Source organism: Bactrocera neohumeralis, chromosome 4 (assembly GCF_024586455.1).
Source record: "Bactrocera neohumeralis isolate Rockhampton chromosome 4, APGP_CSIRO_Bneo_wtdbg2-racon-allhic-juicebox.fasta_v2, whole genome shotgun sequence".
In the NCBI taxonomy this organism is placed as follows: Eukaryota; Metazoa; Arthropoda; class Insecta; order Diptera; family Tephritidae; genus Bactrocera; species Bactrocera neohumeralis.
In genome coordinates, this window is record NC_065921.1 from 54,360,326 (window position 1) to 54,373,741 (window position 13,416).

The 13,416-nt window shown below is 32.4% G+C and overlaps 1 protein-coding gene across 1 annotated transcript; it reads left to right on the forward strand.

Moving 5' to 3' along the window:
• Positions 1–11,938: 11,938 nt before the first annotated feature.
• Positions 11,939–12,848, forward strand: LOC126755764 (uncharacterized; the record flags this gene model as incomplete). The annotated part of the gene is made up of 3 exons (XM_050468501.1): positions 11,939–12,458; positions 12,686–12,759; positions 12,818–12,848. Coding segments are annotated over exons 1-3 (609 nt in total), but the record flags the coding sequence as incomplete, so codon positions are not given.
• Positions 12,849–13,416: the final 568 nt, after the last annotated feature.

Below are 13,416 nucleotides of genomic sequence, written 5' to 3' on the forward strand. Positions count from 1 at the left end.
TTCATAAGTATCGTTACTTGCTTGTCAACTAAGATTCTTTCATTTTCGTATCTTTGTCTTAAAGCCTCCCAAGCTAAATTAAAATTATCGTCATTCAATGCGAACTGCTTGACTATTACGCCTGCTTGACCTTTAGTTTTGTATCGGAGGTGATACAATTTTTGCGCTTGTGATAATTTTGGATGGTTTATGTACACGGCTGTAAACATGTCCCGGAAGGACGGCCATTGTTCATAACCTCCATGAAATATTTCCGTATCACACGCTGGCACTTTGAGATGAATGCCTGAACTTGCCTCTTTGGCTTGCAATTGTGGTAACTCTACTCTACTGTGGGGAGTAGGTGCAATTGCCTTCATAAGCTTTAATTAATCTGATATCATTGCTTTTGTGTCTTCATAGCGGTCTAAGCAATTTTCGAATTTGGCGTAAGCCGAAGATTTGAAATTTTCAGGTAGATCTGAATCATCAGTTTCTACTATTGCGTCGTATGCCGCTTGGAGGCGTGTCCAAAAATTGTCAATAGATTTATTTTTAATTTCTAGTACCGATTCAGAGTTGTCCTGAATCGGTGAAGATGCAAATCGAGTGCAGTATTTAATTAAGCTGTCACTCTCGGAAATGAATTTAATATACGCAATGTCTTTCCCCCTTTTTTGCTTTGTAGCACCTTGCTTCGAGCGTGTAGCTTCTGCAGGTGTACATGGACTTTTGTCGTCATTAATCATTTTGGGAATTCTTAAGAATTCTGGGGGGTTACTCTGTAAGCCGTTGCGCAAGTGAAAAAGTTCGTAAATGACAAAAAGCAACTCTGTAAGGCGACAAGCGCATTGGAAATTGCGTTTTGCGCATTTATTTTTACCCCTTCGCAATGGCAGCACTCTGTATTGCGTAAACGACTGTTAAATCTGTGCGTTTAACGTATTTTTGATTCGATATCAAACTGGCAAGCGCAACGGACAAAAAATGTAAGTTTATAAGACATATTTGTAGTTTTAATTAAAAAAAGATTTATTTAACAGGAACATTTTAAAAATAAACAAACAAACCCAACACAGTTCGAAATTTTAATCAATTACATGAAAACACATTCGGAACTTTCCAAAGGACAACTGAAAACTGTGGACGCGAAAAATGCTGCAAATAATTTATGAAAAGAGTTGGTATGTGACCTTAATGCTGCGGGGCCACCATCGCGCGATGTTTTAAAATGGAAAAAGGTAAAAACGCACATATTACTTAATTATTTAAAGGTTTGGTCGGATTATAAAACTCATTTGAAAGCAAAAATGCGTCGGAATAAAATAAGTATTTCTGGAACTGGTGGTGGTCCTCCAAGTCATTGCTCCTTAACACCGTTGGAGGAGCAGGTTAGTGAGCTTCTGGCAATGGAAATATCCGTCAGTGGAATAAGCGGCACCTCAGAATTTGGTGCAGCACAGTTAACACAACCAAGTGGGTCAGACATTACAACCGACGAATTCCGACAGAATGAACCAACGCCAGTGGATGAAATGCCACATTGTTCACGTCAGAGAGTCGCTCCGCAAAAGAAAGATAGCCTTTTAAATAAGCAGGTGGATAACCAAATCGCTTATCACAAAGGTTCATTAAAAGTGTTGTCTGAAATTAATGTAAACCTAAAAGTGATTTCAAAATGCAGGAAAAAAAAAACATAAAATGAGTAAAAAAAAATATAAATTGGCTGTTGAAAAATTCGAACACAAAAAAAGGATTGATTTGGACAAAACAAAACTAAAATTTGCAACATTAGAACTAAAAAAGCAAATGCTAGAAATTGAACGGCCCGCCCAATAAAAATATTGTATTTTAGTTATTGACATTGAAGTCTGTTACTTATTTTTTAATACTTACTGATAATTATTTATTGAATTAAAAATGTATTTTTTGTTTATGTGATAGTTTTTTCTTTTTATTACATATATAATACTGACATATATAGATATAGTAGGTATACACATGTGCAAGAGACTAAAGCTTTATATCATTAATGTGAATTTTAATCAAATAAATGTGAAAATATGAAAAATTAAAAAGTTTACTTTATTGAATAGTGTTATATGTTTATATACTAATCATACTGTTTTTTATTTGATCTCTTAAACGTTTAGCAATATTGGTTTCATTTTTGATTCTTTTGAATCTGTGCTCATTCAGAAAATTTGATTTAATAAAATATATATGTATATTTTATTATAATAGAAAAATGTGTCACCGAAAATTTTTTTTAATAAATAAGAGTTGTTATTTCCGCAAAATTGAAGTATTAAAATATATATGTAACCGGAAGCTCTTTTCAATAAATAAGAGCTGTTACTTTCGACAAAGTATTTAATAACGCGTTTGTCGTTTATATTGCTTGGTTTTTTTTTCGGAAAAATGTTTTTTACGGATTTATTCGTATGCCCTTGTTTCAGCGCGCACTGAAACTAGGTCAATATCCTTTGTACATACGTGTGGATTTTATTTGCATATAGTATGCGTTAAATAAATGTGTGCAATTATGCTTGTTCTTGTGTGACAAGGAACGAGATAAATGCTAGGAATTCGCCAAGTTGGACTTTCAATATACTTATGTATGTATGTATGTACAAGGTAATTAGCATATAAAATATTTACTGTGATTACCAAAAGTTGTTTTTTGGTTCACCGCACCGCACCGTTTCCGTTTTTTTTTTGTTGTATCCTATGTTTATAGGTATACAAGCATTTGAAAATAAACGGAAATCTACATAAATAAATCGCATCTATGTTATAGTTATATGTATATATATATATATATATATTATATGCGCGAAAGCGCTAATGAATATATTATTATGTATTTACACGGATATGTATATATATTTTGTAAATGTATATATAATATGTATGTATAAATTAATTTGCCTTTTGTCTTTATATTCATCCGCTTGAGGGTGTGTATATATGTATGTATGTTTGTATTCTCTTTTGCTATTTTCTTCTTGCTATTTTTTGCTTACTTTTTTGGAAGCAATTCCTCTCACAGCTTAATAAGCTGAAGAGGTATTGTTCGTATAGTTTGCAAGTATGCCTCTCACCGTAAATGAACTGGAGCGGTATTGCCAGAATAGTTTGAAAATAAATTTTTGTTGAATTTTTTGTGGATTGTGTGTATTGTATACACGAAGGTAAGCTTATAATGCAAGGAATAGTAATTTATTTATTTAAATTTATTAAAAAATATATATATATATCTATATATATATATATATACTGTGGATATATATATGCATATATATTATTTACCGTATTGGTTTGTATCGGTACTTAAATTTCCCGCCGTTTTCGAACTTTTACTAACCGTTTTTATTAAATTTTTTTATTCAAATTGACCGTTTGTGCAACGTTACATACATACATAGATACATATAATAAATAAAATCAAAAGTGAAATGGATACACTCACTCTGATTTTCCTCAGGGACTTTGGGAATTGATTTTGGTTGCAAAGGGGGTGTGTTTCCTCGCTTCTCTCAATGGGAATTCCCTCCAACGCCGGCGTTCCGCTTGTTGTGTTGATGGCTCCTTTTTTTTCACTTTTGTTTTATTTGTATTTTACTGTTTTATTTATTTTTTTGTTATAAGTTCGCGCCCGTATTTTATTTATGGGTTTTTATGTCCGCGCCCGTATTTTATTTTATGTTAGTTAGCACCCACTTTTGGTTAGCGTTTTATTTATTAATTAGGATTTTACAATTTTGTGCACCTTTAATTTTAGTTTTATTAGTATGTACATATTTATGTATGTATACATATACTAGTTCACTGCACTTGTGCACCCTGGTTTTTTTTTTAATCGGTTCACCAAAGTGTCGTTCGTTTTGCTCGAAAGACCATGTATTTTTCACTAACTCCCTTTAAAAAACTTTAAAAGCACGAGATTTTCTATTTTTTAATTTACATAATTCTTTCGAAAACCTTAAATTAGAACTAATTTTTTGAGTAACAACACTCTTCGGAACATATTTTTCAAATAAGTTTACAATAGTTTCATTAAAGTGGGAAGCACTAAATTCAATATTGCCACTGTAATCTGGCCAAGTTTTTTTGGAAAGTTCGTAATTAATCTTCTTAAGATTAGCTTTCGCAAAGTTGAACCGAAAACAAAGGTCTTGTGTATTATTATAAGCAAAGTTGGCTATGATTTCGTTGTTATTTTCCAAAGCAGGATGATACGTGTTCTTTGGCCGAACCAAAGGATCACATCGGACAACAGAGAACATTGCAGCGTTATCGACGTAAACTAGATCTAAGAGCTTACCAAATTCGTTTGAAATTAAATTAATTTGGTTAAGACCCAACTCCGACATTTCATCTAAGAACTCGTTAAAACATGAACGAGTACTAATAACGCTGTTGAATATTTCGTTATCAAAAATGTGGGGCTTTAGCCAAGTTTCTGTCAAAGCAATGATTTTAAGGTTACAATGAATGCTATTTAGATACAAATCAGTGAGTTTTGTATTAAGCCCTCTAACATTTTGATAATAAATAATCAGCGAATTATTGTTAATTAGTTTTTTGTAGCAACGGGACTTCTTGGCATTCTAGTGATAACTACAGGGGGCTTATCACGTTTGTGCTCGAATTCGCGCACAAAGACCCCAGATGGCCAGAATGAGTTGTCAAGTATCAGTGAAAATTGTCAATTACGTCGATCTTAAACGAGGAAATATCTCTGTTGTATTTGAAATTAAATTTACGGATGTCTGTATCTACCGTTTTTAATTTCGACGAGATGTAACAGTTTATATCCTCGACTGTGGTATCCGCTGCTAGTCTCGAGATAAAAATTGCTGTTTTCCGCGGTATTACCACTAAGTTTTATTAGATGACTTGGAGGTATTTGGAGGCGGATCTTGAGAAGTTTTCCCTTACCGTATTTCAGTAACAGTTTCTCTGTGTCCTGAGCAGACGGAACCTTCTCTCCTTGAGGACAAGGGGATGCAAGATTTATGGGGTCCAATAGCGGGTGGAGGCATTCTTTTTGGAAGATACAGTGGTGTCTTCATCAGACGGAACGTTTTCGTTTAGGTTTTGGATTCTCATCCCGAGTATTTAGGCATTGAAATGATTGAAAGAGCGTTTCATAATGCCTAAATTTTTCAATAAGGGTTTCAAGCTCTCGACCAATCTCCTTGAAACCATTGCGCGCCTGCTTAAAATCTTTAAACAATTCAATTTCAGTTGGTCTGCATTTCAAGCAAGACCAGCGCAAGCCCTTACCGTCAAGAATGGAATCCAAAATCCTACCTGTCAGTCCAGCACATTTAAGATGGGCAAGCCCATCACAAAGCCAATAAGAAACAAAGCGTTCCGACTCGCCTTTCACAGAGCAGTTCGGAAAGTTACAAGTCATAATGAACAAAAACAGTATTAAACAAAAATATAAAAAATGTTAAATAATAAAAGTAAAAAGCGCAATGACAAAAATATTTATAACAAATGAATGCAATAAAATAGTTAGTTATCAAAGATAACAACCAATGTAACGAGCAGTTTGAGATGCACTGTAACACACAAAAAGTAAGAAACTCGCGATCAGCTGTGGACAAAGATGGAAATGAATAAAAACAAGAAAGAAATTTAAGTAAGCAATATAAATTAACACTAACAATTGCACTATTTAAAATGTAGCAGCAAAAACAAATTGAAAATGACTCGGCACAATAAATTAAAATTAGCCAGGACAGAATTAAAGTAAAAGCAATTGCTTCACTAGCACAATATAACACTGATACTTATCTTAAAAGATCACTTAATACAGAAATTTGCACAATAAAGATTTTATAAATATAAATTAAATAAATTCGCCAGAGCACCAAATTCACAGCTGAGCCGGAGAAGGGTTGCCAGATGAAAAATGTTATTAATATTGTATAAAATGTATTTCACTTTATAAAAGTACAGAGGAAACTTCTTCTTTATCACCACAAGATTTGTTTAATAAATGAAAAATGTTATTAATATTGTATAAAATGTATTTCACTTTATAAAAGTACAGAGGAAACTTTAATAATCAAATTTTTATAATTCCGAAACTGGATGAAAATGGCGAAACTCGGAAGAAAAACGCTTATGCTGCTCGATGATGAAAATTCGGGAAAAAACGCTGATGCCGCTCGATGGCTAAAGATCGGGAAATAAACTGCTGATGCCGCTCGCTGGCGAAAAATCGGGAAATAAACTGATGATGAAAATTCGGGAACAAACGCTGATGAAAATTCGAGAAATAAAACTGATGTTGCTCGGTAAACACTGTTTGCACACGCGTGGTCGCTGCTCGATGATGAAAATTCGGGAAAAAACGGATGATGAAAATTCGGAAACAAACGCTGATGAAAATTCGAGAAATAAAACTGATGTTGCTCGGTAAACACTGTTTGCACACGCGTGGTCGCTGCTGAGATCGAAAAAGCGAAGTGAGTTGCTGATGAGTTCGAACGCGAAGTCAGTTGCTGATCAGTTCGAACGCGAAGTGAGTTGCTGATCTCCTTTTGTGTGTGGAATCAGCTGGTGTGATGTGGGTGGTTGGTGTGTACTGGAATGTAAGCTTTGGTGGTTTGTGACGTGGGTATGATGAAGGTGCGTGTCAATGTTGTGAAGTTGATGTGATGTGATCGTGTGGTGTGTGTGTGGATGCCTGGGGGAGGATGCTCATTTGTACAGTCACATTTAACAATTTCTTTTAAATGTTCAATAGCTGATGCGCAATAATAATTTATTTTAATTTGTTCCTTAAATGAGTCATTCGTTTGTATAAGATATGTTTGTATATTTTGTCTGTCATCTTCGTCCATTATTCCAAAAAGCCATTTTGACATACTGCCAATTGCATTAATCAATCCTCTTTTATTTCAAGCTCTAACTGGCATAAGTGTCAGTAGTTTATTCCTTATATCTAACAACTCTTTTTGTAGTATTTCTTTATTCTCTAACTTCATCAAAATTATATATTATTATCGGTCATGGCATTAATAATATTTTCTAATTGCTGAACGTCAATCATATGTAGTACTATACCGCTATCTTTTGATATTGCCTGATCTCTAATCTGTAAATCTATGAATCCATTTTGTTCCTTTATTTCTGTCAAAACCATTGTCCCGTCACAATGTTGTGTCATTTAAATTATTACCGTCAACATTATTCAAATCTGTAATTTTTAAAGGTCTTTTTATATTACTAGTATGTAGTTTTTCTAAGTTTTTTTTCTATATTTAGGCTGTTCCTTGTGCCAAACTGCTTTATAACTTTTTATAAATCCTCCCGTTATTTGTTCTGTATAGTCTTCGCTGTTCCTATTCAGTTTGTTGATTGTCTTTTCTTTTTGCTGTTCTAAATTTTCTCTTACTATCTCTTTATCTACTTTATTCTTATGTGCCTCGTTGGGTGTGAATTTTATTGTAGAATGAAATCTATCATTATAATTCCTAATAGCTTTTTGAATTAGCTGCTTAACTGATACATTTTTATTTAATTTATATAACATTCTAAATTTTTCTGAAATTGTATTATGGAAACTAATACAGACATTAGCCGTATGACTGTTGGGTTTGATTAATATTTTCATAATTTAAAAATTCCCTAATTCTTGTAACAATAAATTAATTTTCAGCTACCATTTTTTTCGGTTGTCCTATTTTGGTTAAATAGTCTTCCAAGTGTTCGATGAATGTAATGTGATTATTATCAGTTAAAGGATATGCTACTCCATATTTGGAAAGTTTGTCTATAATTGTTAAAAAATGGAATCCTTTTATTACATATGTAGGTGTCTATGTGGATTATTTCATTAATCTTCGTAGGCGTTTCTGTATGTGATAATAGGTCTCCTATCATATTTTACTTCTTGACATGTTTCGCATTGGTTAATTACTATTTGTATTAACTCTCCTAATTTCGGATAATAAATTTTATTTCTAAGTTGATTATATGTTTCTTGTATGCCCGAATGCATACTTTCTCTAATGTAATACAACGAAATTCGCTTAACAGCTTCCACTTCTGTTTCTATATCCTGTGCTCTCATTGTGCTCTTTATAAATTCTAATACTTTATCATTTGAAAACATTTCTATAAGTTTCTCTTGCACTATATTGTACTGTCACTCAGATAATTCTGAATAAATTCCTACTTTTCTTTTCCCAGCGGGATAATGGTTCACCGCTTACATTTTTCTTTAAAGAATACTTCGAAGAAAATTCGAAGTAGAATTCTCCGATACCAGGTAATGCATAAAAGTAAGCTATACGGCTAAATTCTACTGTGTTCATATTTACAAGTCAAGTAAGTACATGAAAAACGACAAATACAAATTGATGGAATAAAATTTATTAGAAATTTTTTTCATTTTTTCGTCAAATCATCAATCAAAAAGTTGGTCGTGATCAGGTGAGCTGCTATTTTATATAAAAATTTGGTTTATTTTTGTGTTTAAACTTAGAATAAAAAGCGACGACACCATCCAGCATACCAATTAGAACAAAAAGGAACGAGAAGGGATTTCGCGCACCTTTTTTCGTTACGACGTCGTTCAACCAACATCTCCGCTTTCGCAGCATCCCGGTTCTTTCCGCTAGTTACCAGCCTGTATATATATTTAACGTTTTTTAAAACCTGCTGTTTTCAACCTTTGATCATTTTATATATGTATATGTTATATGTTTTTAACTTTTTTAAACTATTTCAATTTGTAATAATTCAGTTCAGTTAAACACATTTTGTTATAACAAGTTTTAAGTGCATTTCGCATAAAATAAAACCTTTATAAAGATTGTATTGAATCTAGTGCATTTTTCTTTTAAACAAAAAGTGTAAATGGCCTATAAGGTGAGTTTTTGTTTTTGTAACTGTGGCATGGAAGAATTCTTCGTTTACTATGGCATCAAAGAATTCTTCGTTAACTGTGGCATAGCAGAATTCTCCGTTAACTTTGGCATCGAAGAATTCTTCGTTAACTTTGGCATCGAAGAATTCTTCGTCCCTATGGTAAGCGAAAGAGGTGATCTGTTACTTTTCGTAGGACATCACCGTGTTAATTTTCATCGGTCGGAGTAAGCGATACAATCATGCTGCATCGTTTACCTTGCTCGCTTACCAATGTCTACCATATCCCGATGGGTTGTTATATATTTTTTAAATATTTTACTCAATCTATCGAAATCATACTCTGAAATAAAAATAATTCTCTTTCCATGTTTCTATTTAGTTCTTCTGTCTTGTTGTTTGTGAAAATAATTTGAGTTTTATATTTATTAACTATCTCCTCCTTGATATAAAAATGATCTTGTAAATTTTCTTCTGCTGAATGTATTGTTTGCATTGGTCTAAATTGTTAACATAGGTCATGCTCTGAAATTTCATCGGTATTTTCATCCTCATTTTCTTTTATCACATCTTCATTATCCTGTATTCTGCTAAGAAAATATGCTACTCTGTTTTCTTTTCCTTTAATATATTCGATGTCAAATTGACATTCACCTAATTTTAACAACCATCGTTGATGTTTTGGTGACATGTCTTTCCCTCTATATTTTTAATGTAAATATTTAATTGGTTGATTATCTGTTACGATCTTAAATTTTACCGTATGAGCATGGTTTAAAGTAGTTTACGCTCCAAATAACACTGGTCAACAAATTTGTAATTTTTGTTTGTCACATGAAAATTTATATCAAATTTTGATTATACTAGGGCCACCAAATAATAATATGTATATCAATAAAAAAAATTGTACACATCATGTTTTCTTGTGACATCAAAACATATATTTTTGTAAAAAGTACAAAATTCAGCCACACTTACAGAATTATTTCCTAATATCTAAAAGATACTTATGATTTTCTTAAATATTTGGCTTCCGGTAGGTCCCAACAACAGTCTGCTAGCATTCCTGGACTCCATTTCCTTTGATAACGCTTCTTCATTAAGGAAATGTCTTGATGGAACCTCTCACCTTTTTCGTCACCCACAGCATCCAAATTTGACGGAAAGAAATCCAGATGAGAGTCCAGCATATGTATTTTCAAGGACATATTACACCCCAAAGATTTAACTGATATCATAAGTTCATTTCTTAAATCTTTGTAATTTTCCGCTTTATGGTTACCTAGAAAATTTTGAGCAACATTCACAAAACATTTCCAGGCTAGTTTTTCCTGATCATTCATTCTCTTGGCCGAAGGCAAGTTTGGATACTGGATAGTGTGTTTGGATTTGGTAGTAAGTAGTAAGTAGTCAAACAAAAATAACAATCACTTACATGATCCTTTGGTTCCGTCTAAATTATTGGTATAGCAAATGACAAATGTCTAGGTTCTTGTATAGCCCAACCTAATAGAAGCCTCACACACGTTACACAACATTTATGTGGAACCCAGGATTTGTTTTGATTCCTCACAGGAAAACCAAAATGGTCTAAATAGCACTGTTCAATTAGTGATGTGAAATTTCGACGCTGAGATGTAAAAGTTAATTCTCCACACACATAACAAAAATTGGCCGGGTTGTTCAAACACTTTCGTGGCATATTTACGATCTAACTAATGTAAATAAAATGTAATTTAGAAAACACAATAGTTACACAGTCGACTAAATGCAGTTATGTAAACAAAGAAACCTATATAAGGTCAGAAATGAATATGTAGCTGTCACAAGAAAACTGGATGTGATAGCAAGAAACTGTTATATATTTTTATTGAGCATACACCAACATAAATAAAAATCATAAAAAAGTTTATGTGACAAAAACAGTGTTTATTTAAGGTTCTTGATGCATAACATATTGGGTGTTCTTCTTGAGATATAAATGCTCCTATTGCATAATTTGATGCATCTGTAGTTAAAGTAAATTTGGATACCATAAATTTGGGTAAGAACTGAATAATCGTTTAAGTTTTTCGAATTTTATATATGAAGGATCTTAATATTAATTCAGACTCCTTTTTTAGATATATTGTAATTGGTTGTAGTACCTTTGCATAGTCCTTAACACATTTTCTATAATGACCTGTTATACCTAAAAAGCTCTTAATCTGTTTTTCCGTTTTTGGTAATTCTAATTCTTCTATTACTTTGATTTTATTTGGATTAGGCTTGATACTATCTGTTGTTAGAATATGTCCCAAAAATTCTGTTTCTTTTTTTCAAAAAATTACATTTATCCATTTGTATTTTTAAATTTTTTGATTCTAATACCTTGAAAATATCTCTAATTGATTGTATTGTACAATTGCTAAGTCTAGAGTAGTAAAATCAGGGGCGAACGCAGGGGGGGGTTTTGGGGTGTTAACAAACCTATTGTTTCTGTATAGTATTAAAAAGTGGTGGGAATGTAGGCCAATTAAAAAACCCAGAAAAATATAATCTGGACAGAGACATTTTTTTAATTTGCTTCAAAGTAATGAGTTATGAGTAATGAGATGATGCCTTATAACTCTGTGGCTGCTGAACTGGATTTTTTTAGATTTAAGGGGAATTGTGAGTCGAAAATGGACTTCTTTTGAAAATTAGTTCTGAACTGAAAAGTCACCAATAAAGTTTCTATTATTTTTTTTAGAGTTTATTGTTAATCATAATACAGGAAAAATAAAAACTCATTTATTATGACTTTCAGTTTTCGTTCCATGAGCAAACTGTTGTGAAATAAATTTAAATTAAAAAAAATTATGCTATTTGCAAAAAAATACTTGAGTGTCTTAACTAAAATGTCTATATTTTTAATAAAAACAACCAGAAAAAACTGGTCTGAATTAGATACACAACTTTACTTATTATTTGTTTTTCAAATGAAAATTTTTAAAACAACGGTTGTGATTTTGATACTTTTTGATACTTTTTTTGCTTGGCAACATATACTTAATTTTTTTAGCTCGCGGCAACACTTGTCACTAATGATTAGAGCGTGAATGAGAATAGAACAAATGAATTATGTGCGTACGTGCGTACTAAAGCCAATTTTTGCATTATCAAAAAACATAAGCCTATGTTTTCAGCAAATAGATCGTGATTTGAGCAGCTGCGTTGCTTATGCAAATAATTTGTATGCTGAAATTAGTGAAATGCGTAAGGATTCTGAACAATCGTTTAAACTAACTTTTGAATCAGTTAAAACAATAGCCGCAGAATTAGATTTAGAAATCAAAATTCCGCGTTTGGCGAAACGGCAAACTAATCGCGACAATTATGAAGGCGAACCGGAAGAATATTACTGCAGATCAATTTATATACCGTTTTTAGATAATTTTTTGGACCAAATCAATGAACGATTTTTAAAACATCGAGAGCTGCTTTCCAAAATTGAAAACATTTTGCCAAATAAATGCATAAATCTTGACGTTATTGAGATGCAGGAGACTGTTCGTGTTTTAGAAAAGCAATGGTCCGCTGATGTAGAAGATCGCGCTGAATTTAGGATGTGAAAAGGTTAAAAATCTTTTCTTCAGATTATATTTTCTAACTAAAATTTTGAATATATTTTCAGGAACTGGTTAAATCAAACAAAGAGATCCAAAACTTTTTTAGACGCGTTGAATTGTTGCGATGCAAAAATTTTCAAATCAGTACATCGTTTTTTAAAGATTGGAGCAACAATCCCTATATCTGTCGCTTCAAGTGAACGCTGAAAATAAAAATGCAGGAGACTGTTCGTGTTTTAGAAAAGCAATGGTCCGCTGATGTAGAAGATCGCGCTGAATTTAGAATGTGGAAAAGGTTAAAAATCTTTTCTTCAGATTATATTTTCTAACTAAAATTTTGAATATATTTTCAGGAACTGGTTAAATCAAACAAAAAGATCCAAAACTTTTTTAGACGCGTTGAATTGTTGCGATGCAAAAATTTTCAAAACAGTACATCGTTTTTTAAAGATTGGAGCAACAATCCCTATATCTGTCGCTTCAAGTGAACGCTGAAAATAAAAGAAGATTAGACTTCAATTTGTGAATAAAATAATGGAACCTTGTCTTTTTACCTAAAACCCCCCCCCCCCCCCCCCCAAATTTTTTTTCCTGCGTTCGCCAATGAGTAAAATATTGGGCTCGTCTCAATTTATCTAAAATTGAATCAATATTTGGAAGAAGATATTTATCATCTATAGTTACCTCTCTCAATAATCGATTACTATCCTGTACTTTCTTTTTCCTGAATTATCCATTTTCTTTGGAATTACTATTAAAGGGCTGGAATATCGATAATTACTTTTCCTTATAATTCCTTGTTCCTCCATTTCTCTGACTTGTTTTCTAACTTCTTCTTCATGCTGGGGTGGATATCTATATAATTTAGAATTTATTTGGTCTTCTGTAGTAGTTTTTATTTCGTGTTGAATTTCCGTAGTACTTGTTATTTTTCTCCTTCTTTAAATAAAAA